The sequence below is a fragment of the Colletotrichum scovillei genome (genome assembly GCF_011075155.1).
Source record: "Colletotrichum scovillei strain TJNH1 chromosome Unknown Contig00009, whole genome shotgun sequence".
NCBI classification, from domain to species: Eukaryota; Fungi; Ascomycota; class Sordariomycetes; order Glomerellales; family Glomerellaceae; genus Colletotrichum; species Colletotrichum scovillei.
In genome coordinates, this window is record NW_023336267.1 from 6,212,950 (window position 1) to 6,237,450 (window position 24,501).

The following is a 24,501-nucleotide window of genomic DNA, read 5'->3' on the forward strand; positions in this document are numbered from 1 at the left end:
ACTTTGATGGCCAAAGAGCAGTCAACAGAGCTTCATGCAAACAGGCACGGAGTGATCGAGCATTCATGCGGAAGTTCAACAAACTTGCCCCGTTTTATGCCTCAGAACAGAAACGCAGAAACATGGGGCCCATGCTCGATGCATCAATTATCGTATTTGATACGAGAAAAAGACGAATTCCGATTGGCAGCGGGCACTATTGGCTCCTCGTCAGTCCACTAGACCGCTTGCAGCAAGGGACCAGCTGAACTCGGCGGGGAGCTTCGCCGAGGCATGGAAGCTGTGAAACAGCTGCAGCTGACGAGTGACGGAGTGACGAATCCGACTTTTGTCTTGACAGATTTGCTGCATGCAACAACGTTACAACTATTAATTGATCGTCTACTTGATCTCGGGCAGTACCCTTGCAGAATCTAGGATTCTCAAGGACTAGATTCAAAATCGATCGCCTCAACGCCTGAGGAGCTGACTCGAACAACTTCAAACGATGCCAGCCGGAATCACCCAACTATTATCCCTTGCTCCCGGAGGACCCAGTTCCCAGGCCCCTCTCGGAGCTTTACACCCAAAAGTGGGGGCTTCCAGCACAAGCATCGATCCCAAACCATGCGTTGCCACAACATTCTCGGCGCCATCGTTGCTAGGAGCAAATATTATTTCCTTGGAAGCGTCTCTGGTTACAAACTTCAGCGGGCCTATACCTGCAGAGTGGAGATTCTCTCAGCCTGCTGTCGAGATACATAATGCCTCATTCTGCAATATCACCGTCTCTTACACTCACCCTGGCCATAGTGATGTTGTCAATGTCGAGACCTGGCTCCCATCCGAGGACTGGAACGGGAGACTCCAAGCTGTGGGAGGTGGGGGGTGGCGCGCTGGGAGAATGCTTCTGAGTTATACGACTATGGCCGGTGCTATCGCAGATGGTTATGCTACTGTAACCACGGATTCTGGACTAGGGGACGCCATGGGGCCGAACTCGTGGGCTCTGATAAGTCCAGGTAACTCAAATCTGTACGCATTGCAGGATCTTGGGTCCCAGACCTTGTATGACGAGGTAAGTGGGCATCTTTAGCCTTGTCGAGGCTTCGGCTTCGCTAATACGTAGGAACCTAAGGCAATCATCGCCAAGCACCTCATTGAAAACTACTACGGCAGGGAGCCTTCCTATTCGTACTGGAATGGTTGTTCCCAAGGAGGTCGTCAGGGTGCGGCACTTGCCCAGCGGTTCCCATCCATCTACGACGGAATCATCGCAGCAGCCCCAGCGATCAACTGGGCCGGGGTCCTCATCAACACCATGTGGCCCAGGGTCTATATGGACGTCACTGAGCAGTATCCTCACCCATGCGAGCTGCAACAGCTCACTGCACTTGCTGTATCTGCTTGCGATGGGCTTGATGGAGTTAAGGATGGCATTATCGCCGATACAAACGCCTGCAAGACCATTTTTGATCCTCACGCCTACGTCGGAACAGAGTTCAACTGCCTATTGACCGGGAAATCGGCCAATATCAGCTCCACAGCAGCCGCTGTAGCGGATGCGATGTGGACGGGCCCTTTCACAGCGGAAGGAGAGTCAACATACCTGTATGGCCTGGAAATGGGCACCGACCTGGTGTTCGGTGCTCAAACTAGCTGTACAGAAGATGGGAAGTGTACTGGAGTTCCTAACGCCGCTGTCACATTGTTATTGGCCTACTTCATCGGCAAAGATCCTGCTATCACTACCACGAAGATATCTTTCAAGGAACTGGAAAGAGCATACCACTCTTTCAGACAACAATTTGATGCTTACCTAGGAACTGATGACCCAGACCTTTCATCTTTCCGCAATGCTGGAGGCAAGATGATCACTTTCCATGGCTTAGTAAGTCTCCGAAAATCATCACCTATTATATGAACAGTCCCCATGTACATGTCAGGTACCTATCGGTACGGACTAACACAGCCTAAGGCCGATCCGACTATTCCGCCTAACAACACACTGAACTATTACAAGGACGTCCTGAATCATCAAGATGATGCACAAGACTTCTATAGATATTTCCCCGTCCCGGGACTGGGACACTGCTGGGGAGGCCCTGGTGGCGGTCAGCCCATTGCGTTATTTGATCAATTGAGGTCTTGGGTCGAGAACGGAACAGTCCCTGAAAGCTCTCCAGTGACCATTACAAAGCCGGACAATACTCATGAGAGGCAGGTTATTTGCCCGTTCCCAAAGAAGGCAGTATACAACAAGACGACGGCTGGAGACTCGGCAGGTTGGTCATGCGCTATTTGAACGATTTGGTGGCCTCGCCCGGATGAAAAGGCATGAGTAGTGTGTGTACTTTAGCGGATGGTCTTCACAAATCGACCTTGGGCTTCAGCTTTGAGACTATAAGGTGTCCTGCTGTACACTCCATATTACACTTATAAAGGCGCGCATCTCTACAGTCTATCATATGGAGGCGAGGTAACATACTTAGGCTAGTCATCAGCTGCCTGCAACAAAAGCGAGTTGTCACAAACGCTTCCTAAAACGGTAAATACCTTAAGAGGCGAATCCACGTATAGATGGGCACAAGGGGGGGAGGAGGGGGGGCCCTACGGCCCACCGAGGCAGTGCTAGGCAGGGGAGTTCATAACGCGCCCTAGGGCCTTAAAATTAGTGCCCCCCCTTTCCTTTGCCCTCCTTGGATTAATCCTCTATCCTTACGTCAACGCTCCCCTTCCCTCACCCTTGGGAAAAAAGAATCTTCAAGAAGCCTCGAGACCCCCCAGCCATTCACACATGACCTGTTCATCTCAGACGGTAGCTGGATCTAGGATATATCAACAGTGATGAGCGAACCGGACGCGAAAATTGCGAAACACGGAGATCCTGGCTGTACGTGTACGACGTGCCACATCACGAAGAGGCGATCACATAAGAAGTCCCGTAACGGGTGTAAAACCTGCAAGCGAAGAAGAATCAAGGTACGCAATGTGAACCTGATATTCCACTCTTATACTGACCTAGACACCAGTGTGATGAAGCCAAGCCCCAATGTGGGCAATGCTCGAAAGCTATTATAACCTGCGACTTCACCGCTTCAGCATCAATCACAGACCTCGCCCCAACTCATGATGTTATCGTCGAGACAATTTCTCATGGAAACTCGCGGAGAAGGGGGAGACCACGGAAAAATTGGGATACGGCATCCAAAGGGCTTAGCCCCCAAGAACCCTTGGAATCACCCGATAGCCTAAGATCCAGGTCAACCGACACAGCTCTTGCAGTCACCCAGAGAGGGGAGCAGCAGGAACAAGTAGCCTCGGATCTTTCTTGGATATGGACCGTAGATGATCTCGAGTTGCAGCACCACTTCTTGACATCTGACGATCTTACGTATTCAAAATCGCGACTCTGGCAGGAGAAAGTCCCCCGCCTTGCCTTCACGCACCATTACGTCCTACATCTGCTTCTCGCAATTTCTGCGCTACATTTATCCAGAGAGAAAGATGACTCTATCGAGTCATCTAGATATGAGCAGCTCGCAGATGTTCACTACGCCATAGGCCTACGCCAAGTGATGGCCATTATGCCAACATCTAATAAAGACTATGCTGGAGCACTTTACATATCTACTACGCTTGTCTGTGCATATGCATTCGCGAAGAAGCCTAGCCCAGAACACCTCTTGATAGTCTCAGACGGAGAAGAAGTGGCATGGTTCGAATTGCTTAGGGGTGTTCGAATTGTTATTACAACAATGGGATGGGATGCCATCTATTCTGGAGTCCTAGGCCCTCTCTCGGCCGCTGATGACGAGGAGTCACTCCCACAGCGAGGTCCCACGAGACGACTAGTCCAATGGGGGCCTGCCTTGAGCAGTCTTACAGACTTGGTATCATGCTCTGGCGATCCAGAAACTCCCGTATACTTGGGAATGATTCAGCGGATTTCGTCTTGCTTTGAGACCACTTTTGGTACGACTGCAAGGCCAAGGCTTGATTGTAACGGCAAGATGGAGGTCATTATCGGTTGCATATATAAGATCGAGGATGATTTTGTGCTTTGTCTAAAAAACAAGAGGCCCTTTGCACTTCTCATCCTGGCACACTTTGTTGTGCTGCTCAAGTCGCTCGAATGGATGTGGTACATAAAAGGGTGGGCAAGCCACATTCTTCATGGCATCGCACTCATTCTAGGGCCTCAGTATAGACAGCATTTGCGATGGCCAAGAGAAGAAATCGAGAGACTTGGCAAGGATCGAGATCGCCTTACTAAGGGAGAACCACTATAAAGCCAGTTGGGGTCTTTGCTGTCAGTCTTATCGTTTCTCCAAAGCACCATGGTGGCGGATGCCTGCTATGCGACATCGGATTATTTAATCAGCTACACAAGATCCTTGTGACCAGGCACACCTCCTGATATGACTTAGCACGCAGTCGGTCCAAAGTCGAGTCTACTTAGATAATTGCAGGAGACTTTCCAACGCCCCGCTTCGTGACTTGACGAAAGTCCCTACTTTGCTGCTCAAATCAATAGTTGGAGCGTAAGCGCCGGAGTTGCAAGACGAGTTGGACTTCCCTTGCATGAAATCGGCTGCCCGGATCGATCCGACACAGGTATTATCACATCATTTGCTTCTGTAGTTCAGCCTTGCCAACATGCTGTTCCCACATTTGGGTTACTATGACTATCCAATCATCTCATATTTCCAATTCACCGAAAAGTCCAACATTCTTCGGGGTCCGGCTGAGCCACATTGGCACTTCGCCCCCAACTCAGCTCCGGCCGAACGTCACCTCCGATTGGGCAACTGCCTCGAGATGGTGTGAGCAACAGCACGAGTTGTGAGGGTAGACAGGATCTTCTGATTCCCGAAAGAGTAAAGGTTCCAGTGGCAGACAAGCCTTTTGTCTTGACTGTAAGCATGCAGCTTTCAGGTGAGATCACTAATTAGAAACCGCAGAACGACCTTGCGTTGCTGGCAGTCGGTCACCTGTGCTCATGCTGTCGTGGAATTTGAACTAAAATCTTATATTCCTCACAACCTCGTGTGTCTGGAATGCGATTTGCAGATTCGCTTGTGTTTGGCTCTGAGCACCTAATCTGGTCGCCCGAGTTTCCCTCCCTAAGTTCATGGCTTGCTGCTTTTGAGCCCATCTTGTGAAACTACCCGCAAACATACATTCAATACTCAATCAAAGTCCGAATTCTCCGGAAACCGACTGTCGTCAGTCGCTTGTTGCTTCTACATTCCCCTTTACCTCTGCGTCAAGGCTTAGTGAGATTCATTAGCCTTTGGCCGTAGCCTGGTTGAAATAGCAAAGACTGAGTGGCAAACTCAACAGATCCGAGTGCCCTGTCTTTCTCATTACATCGATACAGAAATCTTGTTTCAGATTTGCTTGATCTCGAAGTTATCGACTACTAAGGTATGGTACTGAGGTGAAGTTCGATAGGCTAGACTTCATTTCAACGACAAACTTCCGACACCTTGGACGCTATTCGCAGTTAGGAACTGTTGTGACACTCCGCCCACCGACGACGAGAAATCGCGGTCTGCAATATGAGCCAAACTGCTATCATAGAGAGAGCGGCGGGACCGATGATGAAGCCCATTCGAGTTGCTGTCATCGGCGCCGGTGCTTCTGGTTTGGTCACAGCCAAGTACCTTCGACAGGCTAGACAGTACTTCGGCGTACCTGATATCGAGGTCCGGATTTTTGAGAGGGAAGACGGAGTGGGTGGTGTTTACAAGTATAAGGTCTACGAAGAAGCCGAGGTATGGCAGCCCATCAATCCTTCTTACCGCCGTAGATCATTCAATATGGGAGCCTCGCTTTGCATAACTATCTCAAACCATTCATAAAGTATGCCAGGAAAGCTAACAAAAGATCAAAAACCTTCTAGATGGTGTCGTCCAAGTATCTCACAGCGTTCTCGGACTTTCGTGTGTCAAAAGACCTACCTGACTTCCTGCCGGTAGAGGATTACGTTCGCTACCTCGAGGGCTTCTGCACCCAATTTGATCTTTGGGGCATTACAGAGACAAACACGGAGATTATTCGAGTTTCTCATACGGCCGATGGCCACCGCGTCTTTTTTCGCCGCTCTCAAGGTTTGGAAGTTGCAGAGAGCCAAGATGGAGAGGAGTCATGGGACTGTGATGCCATCGCCGTCTGCTCCGGTCTTAACAACGTGCCGTCCATCTCATACATCGAAGGTCTGAAGAACGTGAAGCATCTCCACTCTTCCGAAGTGAAGGAAAGAAAGCAGTTTGGGTTGAATACGTCTGTGATGATCTTAGGAGTAGGAGAAACGGCAATGGACCTAGCCCACCTGGCCGTAACTTCAGAAGCCAGGGAAGTGGTGATGTGTCACAAAGGTGGCTTCTTTTGCGCGAAGAAGGTACCTAGCTTATCTTCCCCTTTGTATCTGCGATTTGCTCGGTCTAGCATAGATCAACGCTGATTATCACAGGTCGTACCTTTACCAGTCGTCATGCAAGTTTGGAAGCCGGATCCTCACCAGAAGCCAGTCGACACAGCAATCGCAAGTTTTCTCGACACTGCGTATCTTCCAGAGCGTCTTCAACACTCCAACCTACTCTGGAGCGTGTACGACAAGACGTTCAAGGGTCTTCATTACCTCTCTGGCGGGACGGCGGCTGGCCCGGATCAGTGGGTCGGAGAGATTGAGGGTGAACGCAATAACGTTGACTCATGTGAGTAGTTTTCCAGAGAGGAGATAGTATTGGCTCTATGAGTGATGTGAGCACGAATAGTTGAATCGGGTGTATGGCTGACTTGCAAAGTGTTTCTGGTCAAGTCCGACCGCGCGCTGCCATATCTCAACGAGGGAAATCGGCCGCAAGACATTTTCTCTCGCATCAGAGCTTTTGTGATGAATGTTGAGTTGAAAAACACAAGTGGCAGAAAGATATTGACGGCACCTTGGCCATTGGCTTTCCGGGACGATGGGACTGTTGTGTTTCCGGATAGCAAGAAGCGTGAGCACGTTGAAGCGCTATCTCAAGTCATCAAGCCCGACTTGGTGGTCGCCGCAACTGGATATGTGCGTCGGTTCGATTTCCTGGACAACGGTTACCCGGAACCCAATGAGCTGGATGTACGCGGGATCTGGAGGCGCGGAGAGGTGACTGCTGGCTTCATTGGCTTCGTACGGCCTGGCATTGGTAGGGTCCCGGTTGGTTGTTATGGGTGTAAGTCTGCCGTGCTAACACCATCTATTCAGGAGCCATCCCGCCTCTCGCTGAACTTCAAGCCCAACTATGGGTTCTTAACCTCCTCCGGCACAAGTACCCTCAACAGATGGCGCTGCATGCTCCTGATGCCAGCCAGGGAGAGTCCAACGATGATGCTATTCCCCACTATGAGATCGACTACGCTCTCAAGGCTCGAGGCGGGCATGACTTGTTCAAGAGCAAGCACGGTGTTGAACAGGAATCCTACGCATACCAGCTTGCTCTCGACATGGGCAGCGTGCCGACCTTTTCTTTTATGAAGCGTCAGGGGTTCAAAGCATTTTATACATGGGCAATGGGATCAAACTTTAACACCAAATTTCGTCTCATTGGTCCATGGAGATGGACAAAGGGCGCTCTGCCTATCATGCGCGGCGAGCTGTTTGATGTTGTCAAGCAAACAGGGGGTGGTGTCTGTAAGTTGGTATCTCAGGCTTCGTGTGGCGATGCTTTCGAGCCCCTTGCTAATCAATACTCGTTCTCAGTCTTTACAACTTACACCCTTCTACCTCTCTTGCTATTCGGGTCCCTGACTCTCCTTCTCCATGCCACAGCAGGTATCTTAAGGCTAGTCGGGATGAAAGAACGGGCCAACAAAATGCTTGGTACAGGCAACATACCACGCCGAGAGGGGGATAACCTCTGAGAAATGCAGAAAAAAAGTTAGTAGCCAGCACGCACCAGATAGGTAAATTGGTCAGACGGAGCAGTATTGAGAAATGTGTTGTCTTTGTTATTTCGAATAAATACGGAAGGCCTTGGTGAGAGATGGGCTCGCTTGATTGCAAGATAGGTAGCACGTCGGATTTGATAAGGTAACTTGGGTTGATCAAGGTCCCCTCGCAGTGAGGCATCACTAGGTACCTAAGGTACGCTGAATTTACAGGGTCTTCGTTCTGAACCTCCCGTTGTCCCCGCGGCTGATTGATCAAGTGCCCCGCGCGGGGTACCTGGACGGCCTGTTATTCTTAGTCTCTCGGAGGCTGGCACCAAGCCGTTGATTGGTGGCGACCGAGTTTCCCGATAACGATAAGGCCGCCAATTGACGCTTTGCCCATAAACATTTTTTTTTTCTCGCGACAGCTTCGCTTGGACGAAATCTTTAGCCCGGTAAAGCCTACCCAGTCGCAACCATGCACCACGTTGTCCAACCGCACCAATGGGTGTCTCTGAAGCTGCTCTCAGAAGATACGAAGGTGCTGCAGATTGTGCCTAATACGTAGGTTCATCAAGTAGACATTTGGTGTGACGACAGCTAACTCCTTTTCTCTTCTGCCTCCAGCACGATTTCGCTGGGTAAACTCGGCTCATTCCCTAGCAACCTCATCATTGAGCGGCCATTTCACATCACCTACGAGATCCAAGATAGACGGGACGGCGAGAACTTCAACAGACTGCGAGTCGTCCCTACGAGCGAGATTCACGCCGACGCCCTGGCCGACTTGAACGCCCAGAACACCGAAGAGGAGGGCACCACTCTTGAGAATGTCATTGCCGCCCCCGATGGCGCAGAGTTCGAACTAGTCGATCAGGAAAGCGGCAACGTCGTTGCCCATTCGCGACGTGAGATTATCGACGATGCCGCCCGCCAGACCTTGACCGCCGAGGAGATTGAGCAGCTAAAGCAGGGCAACACAGACGCCGGCAAGGAGATCATCGCAAAGCTACTGCTGTCGCATACCGCCATTGACCAGAAGACGGCCTTCTCTCTGGCCAAGTACAAGTTGCTCAAGACCAAGAAGTATATTCGGCGGTTCATGATACAACCACTTGACCCTCTGACGCTAGGCAAATGGCTCTTGGAAGAGAAGGATGCGGGAAAGGTGCTGGAGATGAGGGAGGAGATGATGGGGCTCTTGAACTCCTGGGCCAACGTCCACTTCGGCGGCGTATCCCCTACGGACAAGCCCGAGACTGTGACGGTTGACGGGTCTGGCATGTTGGACAAATCCGAGATTGGAGGTCGCTGGCTTGTGGTGGAGGACACTGGAGGTCTCGTTACCGCCGCCATGGCCGAGAGGATGGGCATACTATACCCCAAGGACCCCGAAGAGGTACAAGAAGTGGAGGATGCTACAGATGTTGGCAAGGAAGAAGCCAACGGAGTCAAGCCAGCAGAGAACACCGCCGCCACCGTTGACGACGCCGCGACAGAACAGACACAGGAGACAAGCACAGAGACTACAGTACAAGACTCGACTACAACAACAATGCCCGAGGAGGCCACAGCTGATGCCACAATGACAAACGACGGCGAGACGACAAAGCCGCAGCAACCCCGACGAAGACACCCGCCCCGTCGCGACGACTTTGAGGCCATGTTTGCCCCTACCAACACCTTGACGCTCATCCACCCCAATAGCCAGCCAAACCTCGCCCTCCTCAAATACTACAACTTTGACAGCACGAATCCAAACCCGCCTTACCCGCTTCATCCCCTCGCTACCAACCTATTGCCCATTTCATGGCTGCAGCTTTTGGAGCCCGAGGAGGATGTCACATATTCGACACCGCCCCCCGAGGTCTCGGACGAGGAGCTACACTCATGGAAGGCTAACCGGCGCGGTAACTACCACCGGAAGCGAAGACGTTGGGCGAGAACCCGCTACATTGTGGACTCGACGCGCGCTGGTGGGTTTTCCGGTCTCGTCATCGCCAGCACGATGGACACGGTGTCCATCCTCCGTCACACCTTGCCGCTCCTGGCCGGTGGAGCGCCGATTGCCGTCTACTCGCAAAGCATTGAGCCGTTGACGGAACTGGCCGATTGCTTCAGCATTGCCCGCCGAGCAGGCTGGTCGTCAAATCCTCCGGCCGAGGCAGCTGGAAAGTCCGTCCAGGAGTTGGAGCGATGGGAGGGTTCAGACGATTTCCCCATCAACCCGACTTTGCTCTTGGGCGCCAATGTCCAGACGAGTCGCGCGAAGCGGTGGCAAGTTCTACCCGGTCGTACACACCCCATGATGATGGGGCGCGGCGGGGCGGATGGGTACGTTTTTACGGGTTGGAAGGCAGTTCCGGCGGAGGGTAAGGTCGAGGCAAGAGGCAAGTTCAAGAGAAGAAAGGTTGAAGCATGAACAAAGCGAGCAAGTCCGGATACCGAGTAGACGTTGACGCACCATTGGTCGGTGGTCGAGACGAAAGACGAAAGAGAAAGGGATCCTCTGTCACCAAAAGGCTTGCATATAGATACCCTAGCATCCTCCTATTGAAGCTCATCAAGCTGTAATTGGAGTAATTGGCATCATCATATTGTCCTGGCTTATGCGCTTAAACATTGTCCCCAACCAAGGTATTCCCTTGTCTCTGGCGATTCTCCTTTGACGACCGGCATCACAACGCCTTGCCCATGAACTTTCTCTTGGTGAAGCTCAGCCACCATTTGCTCGGCTTTCCATCGCCGCCTTCTTCGTACACACGTGCCAGTAACCGGACTGCCAGCTCTTGGCGGACCTGGGACATGTACTGGCGGAGTTGCTCGGCGTCCTGTCTATCGCGCGGGGGCTCGTACATCTACATCAATTGTCAATGTCAAGAAATGCCACTGGACCTCGGAAGGCTGCCGTACCTGGTTCAGAGGCCATGCCGGGTCGCCGGGAATGGCGAAGTTGGTATCGAGGGCCACGTTCATGACATCCTTGGAAGCATCACGCACGCCGGCGCTAGGCTTGATCTTGGTCAGACAGTCGCTGACGAACCAGATGCCGTAAACCAAAAGGCGGTCGGCGGGGCCTTGAAGCTCAAAGTTGCGGAAGAAGGTGTTGGCGCGGAATAGGGCGAGGACCTCGTCGAGGATGTCGTAGCTTTCGCTGTCTGGGTCGGGAGACTCATTGGCGGGCAGAGGCGGATTGGGGAAGGGGAGAGTATAGGCCGGGCCGCGGGTCTTTGTGCGCAAGGGTAGCAGCGGGAAGTTGCCTATTGTGCGAGGGACGTTCGGGTCGGCATTGAACATGGAATTGTAGGCCTGGGTAGAGGTCATCGTCAGCTCGGTTTAGGCGGGTTGAGGAAGTAGGTGGAATTGGGCGGGCTGTGCCAGAGCCTCAGAGACAGAGAGAGCTTAGGCAAGCTATGGGATGGGCATCACATAGGTAGACATACCGGCATCTTGAAGAATAAGCCTGACCAGGCGATCTGTCTCGTAGATGTTAAGCTGGGCTTGATGAAGATTGGTCGCAAATGCAGTTGGGAGACGTCAACTGCACTGGAGATGGAGAGCAAGCGGCCGATGGTGGGGCGCGACACTTAGCTGACGGGGAGCGACTGACGTCCACCTCACTCACTGCCACTCTTCGAATGGACCTTGTGGCTCCTGAGGCTTGACCGCATCTACGGGGTGTACTTCAGCCTCAGACTCGGTGGTGGGGTTGAAATTTGTGGCGCAGCACATGACTACCGGTACCTATCTACAATCTTCCCATGCACGTGCCATGGATCCAGAATGGAAGGCATGACGAGTCAGGTGAGTTCAAGTCACGTGCTTTTGTGTGAGTGCTTCCATGATGACTCAGGCATTTCCGAAGCTATGCGCAGCCACAACATCGATGACATGGCTCATGTCCGGTACGTATCGCTGGAGGGGGCTGGTGCCTAAGATCACATGACTTCGCACTCTCCGCGTGTCACAGTTTCCCGGTTGCATGCGGGCCAAGAGCACCGGCAGTGGCAAGTCGCGCCCTTCCTCCCAAATAGGTGTGAAGTCGATCAGGCGCGCGTGTTCTGGCCCTTTGGTGGCCAAGGGTTGCAGGTTGGCGGTGGAAGAGGAAGGAGAAGTTGGAGTCGCGGGTGGACATCGAGCAGGCAGGCCGCAGGCACAGGCAGGCATCATCGCAATGGGGACGGGAATTGGGAAGGCACTGACAAAACGAACAGTCATGATGGGTCAATAAGTCTGCACCTGCCCAGTTTTTGCCGCCACACCACGGTGACCACACTGGATTCTGTCGGGCCTACCTTACCTTACCTTACCTTACCGTTTGGCTGCACTGGCACACACACACACAAAAGTGACAGCGCAACAACCAGGAAAATCAACGAACAAAAAAGTTGGAATATTTGACTCGCGCACCCGCGTTTCACTGCCCCTCCCTTCTCTCCCCCTTGTTCATATTGCTCTCTCTCTCTCTCTTCGGTTCTTCTCTCCAAGTCTCGTCGCTCTCTTTCGTCCCACCGGGCGCGTCATATCCACCACCAATAAGTCCCGTTTTCTCTACGGAGGACCGTCTCCTCAAGTCTCGGATGGGAATACACCAGTGACCAAACATCCCATCCTCCCTCCTATACCTTTTCTTTTTCCTCTGTCTCTTGAGCCGACAGCGACGGTTAAGCCTCAAACCCTTGAAAGCACCGTCGATCTCAACAGACTCTAGACAAATCGGTACCCAGCCACAGAGCACCACTTCTCTGACCGTACATCAAACTGCATACGGATATTCTCCGATCTCTCTGCGGATCCGGATCCTCTTTTCTCTCACTCAACACCGCGTCGCGCACCCAATTGCGCCGACTGCTGTCCGCCTCACCGAGTCCATCATAAAATCCACCGGCCATCACCCTCACCATTCCACACCCCCAAAAGCAAGAGAAGGGGCCATACGGAGTACTACCATCATCCCCCCGTCGCGCGTCAGTGCCCAAAGGCTCCAAGCTCAAGGTTCAACTGGACACCAGTCCCACGGCGCGACGCAAGGTCCCCCCCTAAAAAACCATACTACCTACATTGAAAGAACCAAAGGGAGAGCGCCACAACCCGATGCTCATTTTAGAGTGAGACCCCCCCAATCACTATTCCTTTATCGCCATGACCTCGTTGTTTTCCTTCCATCCACCTCGTCCCCTTTCACCCAATAATAGATCCTACCTGCATTCCTCTTCACCTAGACCCGAATCATGTTGACAAAACCACAGATCGGTATTCAATAGCACCAGTTTCGCACGACAACTGCGCAACTTCTTCGACTCCTCCCCCGCCAATATGCATCTCCCCAGCAGCGCCCCGACAGCCTCGTCAATGTCCTCGCCCGAGCCCATTCACGCGACGCCCCCGACTTCGAGTCCTATTCCTGCCATGCCCTCCCCCGCCAAACGCAAAAGAAGACTTCGTGTCTTCAGGCCAGACGAAGGGTCCCTCTACGACCAGATGTGGGATCATGCTGGACTCTCCCTCTTCGTTCGTCCCATCTGCTGGACTGAGCTGCACGTTCAACTCCTCGATGCCAAGTTCGTCGAGCTTCCTCCATGCGACACGCCAGTCCCTCCTCCTTCACCACGCGGCGCCCCCGTCTCCCCGTCGAAATGTCACATGAAGCCCTCAGTTGCGGCCTCAACACTTAGCAGAGAACTTACGGCCATGCTCGCGCCCGGCTCCACGAGAACCTTTTATACAAATTCCGTCCGCACAATCATGTCCACCCTCTATCCGGGGAAGCTGTCACGCGCCCGAACACAGCTTGATTTGCACCTCTATTTTGGCGGTCTAGTGTATCGCGATGCCTGTCGCGTACAGGTTGCTTGGGATGCGATGCCCTCGCGCAGCGGCTCGATCGCCTCGTTTGAATCCGCGTCAACGCGCCCAGCCGATTCCTTTACTGCTGTGCCGACGGGTTCTAATGGTAGCGCAAGCAACCTGAGCGGCGAACAGACTGCTTACGCTCAGTCGCAGCCTGTCCTCGCTTACGTTGGCAAGATGCAGATCGCGGCGACACGAAAGAACATGTACCGCGTGATTCAAGGACCTAACAGATCGTACAACGGGCCGGTCGAACGTCTACAACAGTTGCGCTCCAAAATGTTCGTTCCCAGCAACCCGACGCACGACCCGTTGCTTGTGGGCATCATGTTGGCCATGGCGCAGAGAAGGTTTTACGGCGAACCAAGGCCGTCAGCGAATAAGTGGGTTCCCTCACGGCCCATGGCTATCGGACTAGGAGAGCCTGAATTTTACGATGTGGCGGTACAGCTACTCACAAATGACAATGAGACATCCGAGTTCATCGTTTACAAGGCCACGGTCACGGCAGATCTACTTCGCAAGTTCCACGAGCCAACCAAGAATCCCCGTAAAGGCGCCGAAAAGACACTTGCCGAGAGAATCGGTGAGGTTGCATCCGAGGGTGGCATGCGCATCGAGTACACAAGAGTGCCTGTCTGGCCGATCCTCGGACTCAAGGAAAGATTGGGCAAGGCGCTTGGCAAGGACGTCGTGGGAGAGTTCGATGAGGACAACATTGAGACATGGGAGGAGGAAGCGGAGCGAAATCCCGACAAGCTCAAGCGACGAAGAGATCGCGAGGCCCTAGTCGAAGTGTTTAACGGCAGCTTCGAAGAAGAGGCTCCAGCCGACGGTATGCCTCTCAGTGGGAAACGAAGATGTTTAGTTGACGAGGAAAGCGGGCAGGTGGGCATGGTCGTCTGATGGAAGTTCACTGCCCTTGATCATTGCATAACGAAGCCACGAGGCGTTTTTAAGAGAAGCATTCATCGCATTTCTCCGAGGTCGCTACGGATGCGGCCGCGGTATGGGAACCAGGGATTTACTTCTGTTCATCGAGTAAATGGAGTTGTGGGATCAGCGGAGAGAATCATGACTGATTCTCGACCCGGATAGACGAGACGCATTTTGAACCCGGCAACGGTCAGAAGCACAAGAGTGTTTGATATTTTTTCCCCCTCCGAGAGATCCAAGTAAGAAGGGACACGTTTGCGATTTTTCCCGAACGGCTGCATGGGTTGTTGAGGCATTCAGATGGAAGACTTACGTTAGATTCCCCGACACAAGCGAAGAGTCCAGTCGACTCAGCTAGTGTCTGCAATCAGTGCTTTGCAATAAAATCAGTTCTTGAATACACGACGTTATATTGTCGGGCGGTCATGGAGTTGTACAAAATATTGACCAGGAGAGAGCCACGTCTTTCCTGAGTAAGGTACGTTATCAAAGCAATACACTACAAAAGGTCCCTCGTGATGAATTTAGGTAATGCGACCAAGACTGCGCTTTGAAAGGCGTATCATCGCGTTGACTCTTTTGTTCTCGCGCAGGACTTTATGTAGCAACGCCCACTCGATCCACCTGAATAGCGGCATCACTGTCTCACTCGGTACCACAGTCGGACAGTCTCTACCTGCTCGCAACCTCGGAATGTGTGTCATCGCCAATCTCCTCCGGGCCGCCGACACGCAGCGGACGCTGCCGGACGCCGAACCAAACACTTTTTCTTTTCCCTGTCACTACGGGTTAGTTCCCCCACACATTTTACGTTCGTCCAGGGTAATTAGACCCTTGACACCTTCACGTGCTAGTAAACCAGAAAAACTCTTGACAACACAAGTCTTCGCTCATACTTGACTTGGGGCGATTTGTCAAGGCCGAATCAAGAAGCAGAAAGCACCGCCTGGTGCGAGCGGTCTCCGAGACCATGTCTTGAGTGTACGAGATGAGGAGAGAGTTGAAGAAAGAGATTCTAAACTCCTTTTCTCTTTCGGCCGAGATGACATTCTCCTGAGTTTGCCTCAACATATAAGTATCGCTCACCTTGTTACACATGGCTAAATTTCCTTTCAACAACATCTCTTTGCCGCTCTATTCCTTCCCCTCTGGCCCTCCCTCTTCCCCCTTCTCTCTACGCTCTCTTACAGACATCTAGAACAACATGAAGATTCCTCTCAAATCAGTTCTGGCTCTCGTTCTTTTCCTAGCTGGTCAGTCAGCGGGCAACTCTGAGCACCATGACCAGGAACCTCGTGCTGCTTCGGCGAAAGTCGATGCGCCGGCCGGTACCTTCAAGGGACGATTATTTGGCTCCGTTGAGACGTTCTCTGGCATCCCCTATGCGAAACCGCCCACCGGACCGCTCCGCTTAAGGCCGCCTCAAAGACTCAATTCCTCTTTAGGCAACTTTGACGCGACAGGAACCGCAGCCGCATGCCCTCAATTTCTCTTGTCCACCGACAGCCGGAACATTCTTCTTGATGTTGTGGGCTCATTCCTTACGCTCCCAGTTTTTCAGCCTATTACCGGCCAGGAAGACTGCTTGACTGTGACTGTCCAGCGTCCTTCTGGCACATCGTCCGATGCGATGCTTCCAGTCTTGTTTTGGATATTTGGGGGTGGCTTCGAGTTCGGGTCGACAGCTACATACAGCGGGGCAAGCTTTGTCCGTGATGGGGCCGTCATGGACCGTCCTTTCATCTTTGTTGCTGTGAATTATCGACTGGGAGGTTTCGGGTTCTTGCCTGGTCGTGAAATCCTGAAGGATGGCTCAGCCAACTTGGGACTTCTAGACCAACGTCAGGCTTTAGAATGGGTTGCCGATAATATCGCTGCCTTCGGAGGTGATCCTGACAGAGTGACAATTTGGGGGGAATCAGCCGGTGCGATATCCGTTTTCGACCAGATGGCCCTGTATGACGGTGACAACTCCTATCAGGGTCGACGCCTGTTTCGAGGGGCCATCATGAACTCTGGCAGTGTTATCCCAGCTGACCCAGTTGACTGCCCCAAAGGTCAGCGAGTCTACGATGCTGTTGTCAAGGCAGCCGGTTGTCAAGGATCATCTAGTACCTTGGATTGCCTGCGCAGTGTCGATTATGAGACTTACATGCGTGCCGCAACAGCGGTGCCTGGCATCCTTTCGTACGAAGCTCTTGCTCTGTCATATGTTCCTAGACCAGATGGCACAGCACTGGTAGACAGCCCCGATATCATCGCAAAAGAAGGACGATACGCTGCAGTGCCTATGATCATCGGCAACCAAGAAGATGAGGGTACACTGTTCGCACTGTTCCAGCCTCTGGTATTGACAGCGTCGCAACTCGTCAACTACCTCTCAGAGCTCTACTTTCACAACGCTTCGACAGCGCAGTTGACCACCCTCGTCAATACATATGACCACCACATCTCTGCGGGGAGTCCCTTTCGTACAGGGATCTTCAACGAAATCGTTCCTGGCTTCAAGCGCAGGGCCGCCATCCTTGGGGATCTCGTCTTCACTCTTGCACGCCGCTCGTTTCTATCTGTTGCTCAAGCAAAGCACCCGGAAGTCCCAGCTTGGTCGTATTTGAGCAGCTACAACCACGGAACTCCCGTACTTGGTACGTTTCACGCTTCCGACATACTACAAGTCTTTCTAGGAATCTTCCCGACCTTTGCACGCCAAAGCACCCGGACTTACTATCTCAACTTTCTTTACAACTTGAATCCTAACGTCGGATTGGGCGGTTACGCGCAATGGCCGGAATGGAGTCAGGATCAGCAGCTACTCTGGTTTCTGAACGGTCGAACAGACTACCTCAAAGATGACTTTCGAAATGAAAGTTACAGGTTCATATATAGCAACATGCAGTCCCTCAATTTCAGGGATGATTCGGGTTTGCTGCCACGGTGGTCCCTTTGATACGTCGATCATTCATGAGCAGCACGCATGGTGTTAGACACAAGACGGGTGGTCGGCCTAGTTGTTTATCTTTGACAGGATTCTTCTATCGAAAGCGAAAGGGGTATTGCCAGCGCTAAACTATGTACGTAAATGAAGATATGTGTCCGGACAATAACTGTTTACTGGGTCTGGCTCTGGCGACCCCAACATGATTTGCTACGAAGCTGTGTTAATGACTGAGTTGGAAAGTTGAATGGGCAGCATACCTTTGAAAAGACATCGGCCTGACGGATACCCATCTCCTCCGCAATTTTTGCAAGACGGGCTTTGACGTAGATTCGTTGCTTTCTGGTCGCAAATCGGCTCGATCCAGTAGCTAGCAAGGGCCACATACAAGATACACCAGCTAAGCCTTTTGGCATCTCGGATGTCCCGCATGGGAAGTAGGGGGTACTCAGAGCATCACCCGTCCACCCAAAAAAGTACGGAGTGCTCGAGATAATGTCCGCCACTTGCTCAGTTCCGATCCGATTCGCGTCAATATACTCTTTCGTAAGAGTATGGTCACTCGGTGCGCATACCCATGCAATGCAACGTACAATGACCTGATTGAGCAGAAGTCGAGATACGTGGGTGTTGATGTGCTTTCCGGCAGCCCATACGTTCGGGTAATCGTAAATAGTTCCAGGAAACGCCGAAACGTAGCCGATCTTGTCCTCCGGAACTTCCGCAGCCGATCCTGAAATGACCTTCCTCCACGCTGGTGGGCACTTGTCGAACCATACACCGAGATCATCGTCCATTTTCCGTGCCCTCTGCAGAAGCTTCAAAGCTTTGTCGATTTTGTCGGTGGTCCGCGCCCCCTTCAGAAGACTGTCGGCCTCGCCACGGATGAGTGTCGTCTGGAGATTCAATACCAAAGCTTGGTGACCAACAGTGTCGCAGACGGCTTGCCGTGCCCACCAGGTCAAATCCTCCAAAGAAATATTGGCAAAGAAGGTGTATTGCCGGACCTGTTTTTACGCGTTAGACCACCGGTTTTCAATACAGCCACTCAGTTGCTTGTAAAAGTAAGACGTACCGATGTTGCACGAACAAATTCAAACATGCTCAAGCCAACGCCAGACGCAGTCTGTTGCGGTCCACGTAGCTTGACTATTGCTGTCGCCCCAGAGATATGCTTCTTGAAACCAGACATTTCAACGTCGTCTGAGACCAGTCCTTCGTAAAATGCCAAGAGAATTGCAGAGGCAAGGGTGGTGTCCTGCCTCACAGCTAACTTATCTTGCATAGCTCGAGTCAAGTCCTCTAATGCCTTGCTGTAGTGTAGGTGAGCCATCGAAGACAAACGTCGTGAGTTTGGCCTACCAGCCAGAGCGGCCATTGAAACAGCTGAGAAAGCGGACTGCAAAGGAGACGCTTGATAGCTGGGCATATTTAGTAGGGGTAGTACAAATGTGAGAATCCCTCTGCCTACTCCCGTTGGTGGAGCAAGCACGTAGTTTGCCAAAAAGTAACATGTCGCTTGTTGGTCGAGAGGCGTCTGCAATGTGTGCGGCATGCCATAAGTCCCCCCTTCAATGTCTTTGAATGAGACAAAGGTATCGGGCGCCTGGTTGCTGATGTACGATAAAGAAGAGGCGTATGACATTGAAGGCGACGCTTCAGAAGAAGACGAATTTGAATATCTATCAAACCAGTCGTCTTCTGTGATTGGAATGATTTGTTGTTTCCGTGGAGGTGGTGCTGCTGGCGGTGTCCATTCCATCACTTGTGGTTGGGTTTGGCATACGTTTTCCGCATCCTGTTCCGTCGCGCGACCCTCTCGAATAGCCTTGCGCAACGCAGCGGACTTGGCCTTGCGTATGGTTGATTGAGTCTCATCGCGAAGGTTGATTTCGAATGCATCCCGGTATCCTGGGCAAGTTCTTTTCGACTTGGCGCATTTGAGGCAGAAGGGCTTCGTCTCGTCACACTTAATCCTCCTCGCGCGGCAGAGCTTGCATGCCCTGCTTGGGTGGCCCGTATTAACCATCTTTGAAATACAGAAAAGCTGATGGTACGGTAGTACTGCTTTCCTTTCCTCGAATAGGTAGTGTATGCTATGCGCGAGATCCACGGCCAGTTGACGGTTCAAGTTTCGACGGGGTTTGTGTCATGTGGGCGAAACCCCCTATCAAAGTAGGAAATCCGAGGAGGAATGAGAGGGGCGGACGTGCTTCCCTAAGACATAAAAGGAAAACGGGCAGACAGAACCAGGCTCGTGTCAGACGCGGCCGAGGGCGGCTGTTGATGAACCTCGAGAACAGACTGATAGCCGTTGCTCCAAGGTGGAGGAAGCCGCACAAGGAAGTTGATATGTTTCAACTCTAAAACCCGCCCCGCTTGCTTTGGTGACATTCAGCAGCGCCGCCAGTTACAAGGCATCTAGCTCAGAAGATGACGTTACGAGTCAGGGTTGGAGAGGATGGACGATAGTATGATTGGAAACGGAGAATGATGCTTCTTCAATCGATGTCAGCCGCTTTTGGGGGGAAGGGTGGCCTATTGCACAATTTTGTTCGGCCAACCGTCAAACCCGACAGCTGAACCTTGAATAGAACCTGTCAGCACATGTCGGCATGCCTCCCCGTCGGCGGCTTGAGCGAGTGCGAATTGTTGTTGTAAAGACGCGCAGCAGTAACATCAGACGAAACGGTTAGCCCAAGCGCCGCTACAACTGAAGGAGTGAAACCGGAACTCCATGCGAAGACGACTGGAGTTTCTGAAACCTAGTCACCTATTATTTGACGCATGAAAGTACCCAAACAGGTCTGGCGCCGTTCATGTCCCCGTCTTCTAGAAGCCTGCCGGTTTAGACAAAGTCCATCTCGGCAGCTCAGAGCACCTGCTCTCAGCTGAGAAAACTTCGAATGAAGATCATTGGGAGGGTTTGGCCGGAAATAATTAATTACAAGATCCCATTCTAATCACGTCTCACATTTTTTCCTCCCTTGCCGGGCCTACCAGCCGCCGTCATCTTACGGAACTGTGCAATCTGTATAGCACTTGATCGCCTAAGACTTGACTGGCGAAATGGCACCACAAAGATATTGGGCTTGGTTTGAGTGTTGAGGGTTAGACCTGGAGTTAGAGCTCTATTTATTCCCAAAACGGGAAAATTAACCCATCCGACGAAGATAATTGCCCCGAAGGAGACCGTCGGATGATTTGGAGACAGAAGCTCTGTGGACTGCCCATGTGCCATGCTACCCCGAATACGGCTCACATGTCATGGTCTTTTCTCGGCATTCTCGTACAAGACCCGACAAGTACAAGAGCGCTCCCTTCGCTCCTAGGAGCACTTTCCTAGTCACTGCAATCTTTGCAGGCTGGAGCAGTCGTCTGATGAACCAAACTGACGCGTTCACCCGCGTGTCTGGTTTCCTCCCTCAACTGACATGACGTGACAGCCTGCACAGGATCCTCGGTCTCGGTATCTCTCTCTGTGATTGCCGAACTGAGTCTGTGATGAGAATCCGAGCTGGTGGAACACCTCTGAGGGCGGTGTTCTGCCAAACCGCCGGAATCTCATCCCAACGCACTTCCATCGATTACCAGAACCTCTCTCTCTCTCTCTCTCTTTGCCTCTACGAGCTCTACGAGGTCTACGAGGATAATAGCAGATGGGCTCTCTTGAGCGAATCGATCATGAACGAAAGAGGCAATTGATGCTGTGACTGGCGAGAACGCGTGTATTACTACCAAAGTATCTTCCGATCGAATCAACAAAACTCCCAGCAGGCGATGCGCGATGCATTGGGCTTGCGTACTTATCCTCGTTATCTGGCTCCAACGATCGCCATTGCATTCCAGCCCCGTTCTCATCAAAAACGCGGCGCCCTTGCCATAGAATACATTCAGGTGGCTGTGCACTGACTTCACCAGTCAAGCCGGGAACTTTCCGAGACAACATGCTAAAATCTAGAGTCCTGCTGTACATTTGAAAGTAGATATTTCTCTGCATGGATCAAGCGGCCATGTTCTACGCGCACTTAGCTCTTTGCTGGCTGACTGGAGAAATGGCGCGGACGAGATAATAGAATGAGGTTTGTCAACTTAGACACCGGCGTAGGAATCGTGCTGACTTGAGGGCTCATGCCATAGTGAATGACTTATTATTGCCGTAAAAATGGCAGAACCTAGTACAACATACTGATCTGCTGGCCCGTCGGAATCTTTTACTGATTCTCAACTTCATCCGTAGGGGGATAATCCGTCTGTCTCATTTAGCAAAGTCCGCTCACTCGAGTATCAGATGCCTGCTCTCGAAACTCGAGTCGCACGGAGTGGAGGACAGAGTGAGCCGCCCCAGCCGTAGCTGCTGTGGGCGGAATTCGGATCAGAGGAACGGACCTACGATCGGCCGACAGCCCACGCAACTGGCAGACGTCGAGCACTGACATCGTGTATTGTTTTCCCCGGGAAGAACCAGCTGAAGACGTGATATAGCCGCGGGGACTCTTTCGTCGAAAGACCCGGGATGTGGGTGGGGGACTGGGATATGCCTTGAATTCTAGCAGCGCCGCATTTGGTCTTCTTTTTGTTGAGTTTTCCAGGTAGTTTCCCACCGGCAGCACAGGCATATAAGCTCCAAATTCCAACTCAGGTCGTTGAGTCCGATCTGCATAGTCTTCAATGCTGGGGACCTTGCCTGTGGGCACACTGAGGACATGAAAACAAGACGTTCGGCGTTTAAGTACGTAAAAGTGTGCACTGCTCTGTATCCGTACCAAGTCCGAATCCCAATCCCGTTATCCGTGGCCCTGGAAACATTTTAGAGTATCGCAGTGCGAAACTAACCGGGGCTGCCGTGCGACGTATGTCAGGGTCAGGGGGGCTTAATGGTCGATCATATAGCTGAGTAGCCTCCGCCTAGTACATACATGTGTATCCGTACGGATACAATCAAGCGTTTTTCTTCCCGGCAGTTGGTGCAAAAGCCACACCGCGATCCGCAGCCGGCACGATTTAAGCTTGATGCTGGCTCAAGGTAGATCGACGCAGGCATGATGTGGCGATCCTGTTGTCAGCGGGCAGGGCCATCGATTCCCGCCCAGGTGGAAAATTGCTGGGTTACCGACACCGATGGCGTCTACTTTTTCCACTCGCCGGCTGTGACACCGATTATGTGGCCGAGCTGCACTTCAGACATCTACGGAGCCTCCATGGATCTTGATGACCGTCCTCCCGCAATAAACCTTTACGGGGGGCGGGAAGATCATTGAGGCCGATGCGCCTGTCAACCATCGCGGCAGTAGCAGACGCTGTCAAGCAGAAAAGCTTCTCTCACAAGCTCAGACATCTTGACACGGCACACCTACAGGATAAATACCTGTCTGGATAAGCTCTTCTCACATCCACACACTGATCAGTGCTTCAAGTTTCTGGCTCTGTTTAGTGTGTGCGCCGAGCTCGCCTCGACCTGACGCATGGAAACTGCTCGCTGGAAGATCAGCCCGTCCAGTAGGAAGAAACAGCGTTCAAGAGACATGAGAGATGCTCCCGGAAGTCATGAATTAAAAGTATCGAAGTTACTACGAACGCGTGCATGGGGGAGTTCAAGGCAATAGTTCACTCCTTGCAGTCAGTCCGAAAGCTCGGGAAGGGAAATTAGCCGCAGCATCAGGTCGGACTCGCATTTCTCGCATCCTCCAACGGCGAAGAGTAGGAAGATGACGGGATGATTAATAGGAAAGACATTCTTGACAGCCGGTTGCCTTATTGGGCTGATAGATCCGTCAGGATGGGTCACAATTACTTATATGACCTGGGGTGCGAACAGACAGCCCAAGTGGGCTGGACCCGTACAAGAGACAGGCGACGACAGGGAAAGACAGGCAGCGACAGGCAAGACATTCATGAAAGACGGGATGAAAAGATCATCTTCTCTGCTGAGTTGCCTAGTCGGGGGCAACTTTTTGCGGTGAAAGCACCGCATTCTCGTCCCAAAAGGGAAATGGTTCGCTGTTCCCCAACGGTGTCTGAAACGAATGGCCTCCTTCCACTTGCCCTCTGAGGCAGGTGGATGGAAAGTCTACAAACACACCTCACCACTATTCTAATACCGGCCCGCTGCTGAATAGTCGTTCGATGTCGCAGCGAGCTAGTTGTGAGTGCTCGGGAGAGGAGTCTGTAGAAGGGAAGAGGAGGAGAAAGGGATGAGAAAGATGGAGCGCGAAGACAGTGTGGTTGGGATGAGATGCGGCAACATTCAGTCTAATAAGGGTCTCGTTAGCACCAAATATCCTTTCTATTCCCTTCGTCTCCTTTTTCGAAAAAGCAAACGAGAAAAAGTGCCACATCGTTGAACAAAGAAGCACTACACTTGGCCGAGATACCCTAGCAATTTGTTTTCTGCTTCTGAAGAGTCGAATACCCCGTGGACAAATCACAAGCAATGCACCTATCGAATTCGATCATACAACAAAGATATCCGTTCTAGCCAACACGTCTCAGAGAATCGAAAGCCCGGACTTTCTTCTATTGACGACACCGATCTGCGTACGCTTCGCCTTTGGCCGTCATCAGCCTTACTGCTCTGATGCCCTGTCTGGGCATGCCCATCGCGGCACTCTTCAAGTCCGGAATTCCGCAACACGTCGTCAGCCGGTCATAACGCAGACTCTCCACTGCCTTGGTCAGCTTACTACGACTAGGAGGCCCGCTTGCCTATTCCATACATGCAGCTCGTCACTACATGAGCCGTAATGCAACCTTGGAGTCTGTCCTCATCAACCATTGACTCGAGTCCTTATACGGCTTCTTACACATAGGGATTCACCTGAGACTCTCTACCCGAATTGGACTGTTCCTGTCTAGTCTGTCTTCTGTTTGCAACATCTCTCAAA

The 24,501-nt window shown here is 52.1% G+C and overlaps 8 protein-coding genes across 8 annotated transcripts; 6 read left to right on the forward strand and 2 right to left on the reverse strand.

Moving 5' to 3' along the window:
* Nucleotides 1–443: 443 nt before the first annotated feature.
* Nucleotides 444–2,284, forward strand: HER10_EVM0007075 (tannase and feruloyl esterase; the record flags this gene model as incomplete). The annotated part of the gene is made up of 3 exons (XM_035476641.1): nt 444–1,057; nt 1,118–1,870; nt 1,958–2,284. Exons 1-3 carry the CDS (start codon nt 488–490, stop codon nt 2,282–2,284), a joined length of 1,650 nt encoding a protein of 549 aa, XP_035329562.1. The 5' UTR covers nt 444–487.
* Nucleotides 2,285–2,713: 429 nt separating this feature from the next.
* Nucleotides 2,714–4,271, forward strand: HER10_EVM0005953 (uncharacterized protein; the record flags this gene model as incomplete). Its single annotated transcript, XM_035475554.1, has 2 exons — nt 2,714–2,961; nt 3,012–4,271. Exons 1-2 carry the CDS (start codon nt 2,827–2,829, stop codon nt 4,269–4,271), a joined length of 1,395 nt encoding a protein of 464 aa, XP_035329407.1. The 5' UTR covers nt 2,714–2,826.
* Nucleotides 4,272–5,063: 792 nt separating this feature from the next.
* HER10_EVM0006495 (dimethylaniline monooxygenase) lies at nt 5,064–7,948 on the forward strand. Its single transcript, XM_035476078.1, has 6 exons — nt 5,064–5,759; nt 5,888–6,385; nt 6,458–6,701; nt 6,792–7,172; nt 7,232–7,657; nt 7,727–7,948. Exons 1-6 carry the CDS (start codon nt 5,544–5,546, stop codon nt 7,885–7,887), a joined length of 1,926 nt encoding a protein of 641 aa, XP_035329483.1. The 5' UTR covers nt 5,064–5,543; the 3' UTR covers nt 7,888–7,948.
* A 415-nt stretch (nt 7,949–8,363) lies between these two features.
* HER10_EVM0007594 (Gcd10p family protein) lies at nt 8,364–10,318 on the forward strand (the record flags this gene model as incomplete). Its single annotated transcript, XM_035477146.1, has 2 exons — nt 8,364–8,460; nt 8,524–10,318. The coding sequence occupies exons 1-2, from the start codon at nt 8,375–8,377 to the stop codon at nt 10,316–10,318; spliced, it is 1,881 nt and encodes a 626-aa protein (XP_035329626.1). The 5' UTR covers nt 8,364–8,374.
* A 54-nt stretch (nt 10,319–10,372) lies between these two features.
* On the reverse strand, nt 10,373–11,526 carry HER10_EVM0008588 (ARP2/3 complex ARPC3 subunit). The gene is made up of 3 exons (XM_035478104.1): nt 11,340–11,526; nt 10,810–11,205; nt 10,373–10,754 (listed from the first exon to the last, which is right to left on the reverse strand). Exons 1-3 carry the CDS (start codon nt 11,343–11,345, stop codon nt 10,575–10,577), a joined length of 582 nt encoding a protein of 193 aa, XP_035329751.1. The 5' UTR covers nt 11,346–11,526; the 3' UTR covers nt 10,373–10,574.
* Nucleotides 11,527–12,261: 735 nt separating this feature from the next.
* HER10_EVM0008693 (uncharacterized protein) lies at nt 12,262–15,019 on the forward strand. The gene is made up of 2 exons (XM_035478205.1): nt 12,262–13,004; nt 13,146–15,019. The coding sequence occupies exons 1-2, from the start codon at nt 12,991–12,993 to the stop codon at nt 14,650–14,652; spliced, it is 1,521 nt and encodes a 506-aa protein (XP_035329762.1). The 5' UTR covers nt 12,262–12,990; the 3' UTR covers nt 14,653–15,019.
* Nucleotides 15,020–15,886: 867 nt separating this feature from the next.
* On the forward strand, nt 15,887–17,629 carry HER10_EVM0003231 (lipase; the record flags this gene model as incomplete). The annotated part of the gene is made up of 1 exon (XM_035472915.1): nt 15,887–17,629. One exon carries the CDS (start codon nt 15,887–15,889, stop codon nt 17,627–17,629), a length of 1,743 nt encoding a protein of 580 aa, XP_035329059.1.
* Nucleotides 17,630–17,694: 65 nt separating this feature from the next.
* On the reverse strand, nt 17,695–19,646 carry HER10_EVM0001001 (uncharacterized protein; the record flags this gene model as incomplete). Its single annotated transcript, XM_035470765.1, has 3 exons — nt 17,695–17,786; nt 17,832–18,624; nt 18,693–19,646. 3 exons carry the CDS (start codon nt 19,644–19,646, stop codon nt 17,695–17,697), a joined length of 1,839 nt encoding a protein of 612 aa, XP_035328823.1.
* Nucleotides 19,647–24,501: the final 4,855 nt, after the last annotated feature.

What these genes read in the sequence shown, in the direction of transcription:
- HER10_EVM0008588 (XM_035478104.1), bottom strand. An exon ending in CGGCATGGCCTCTGAACCAG is followed by an intron (nt 10,755 to 10,809) that starts GTACGGCAGCCT and finishes CAATTGATGTAG; the next exon opens with ATGTACGAGCCCCCGCGCGA.
- HER10_EVM0006495 (XM_035476078.1), top strand. Translation starts at nt 5,544, where the DNA reads ATGAGCCAAACTGCTATCATAGAGAGAGCGGCGGGACCGATGATGAAG. An exon ending in GCTTCTTTTGCGCGAAGAAG is followed by an intron (nt 6,386 to 6,457) that starts GTACCTAGCTTA and finishes TGATTATCACAG; the next exon opens with GTCGTACCTTTACCAGTCGT. An exon ending in ACGCAATAACGTTGACTCAT is followed by an intron (nt 6,702 to 6,791) that starts GTGAGTAGTTTT and finishes TGACTTGCAAAG; the next exon opens with TGTTTCTGGTCAAGTCCGAC.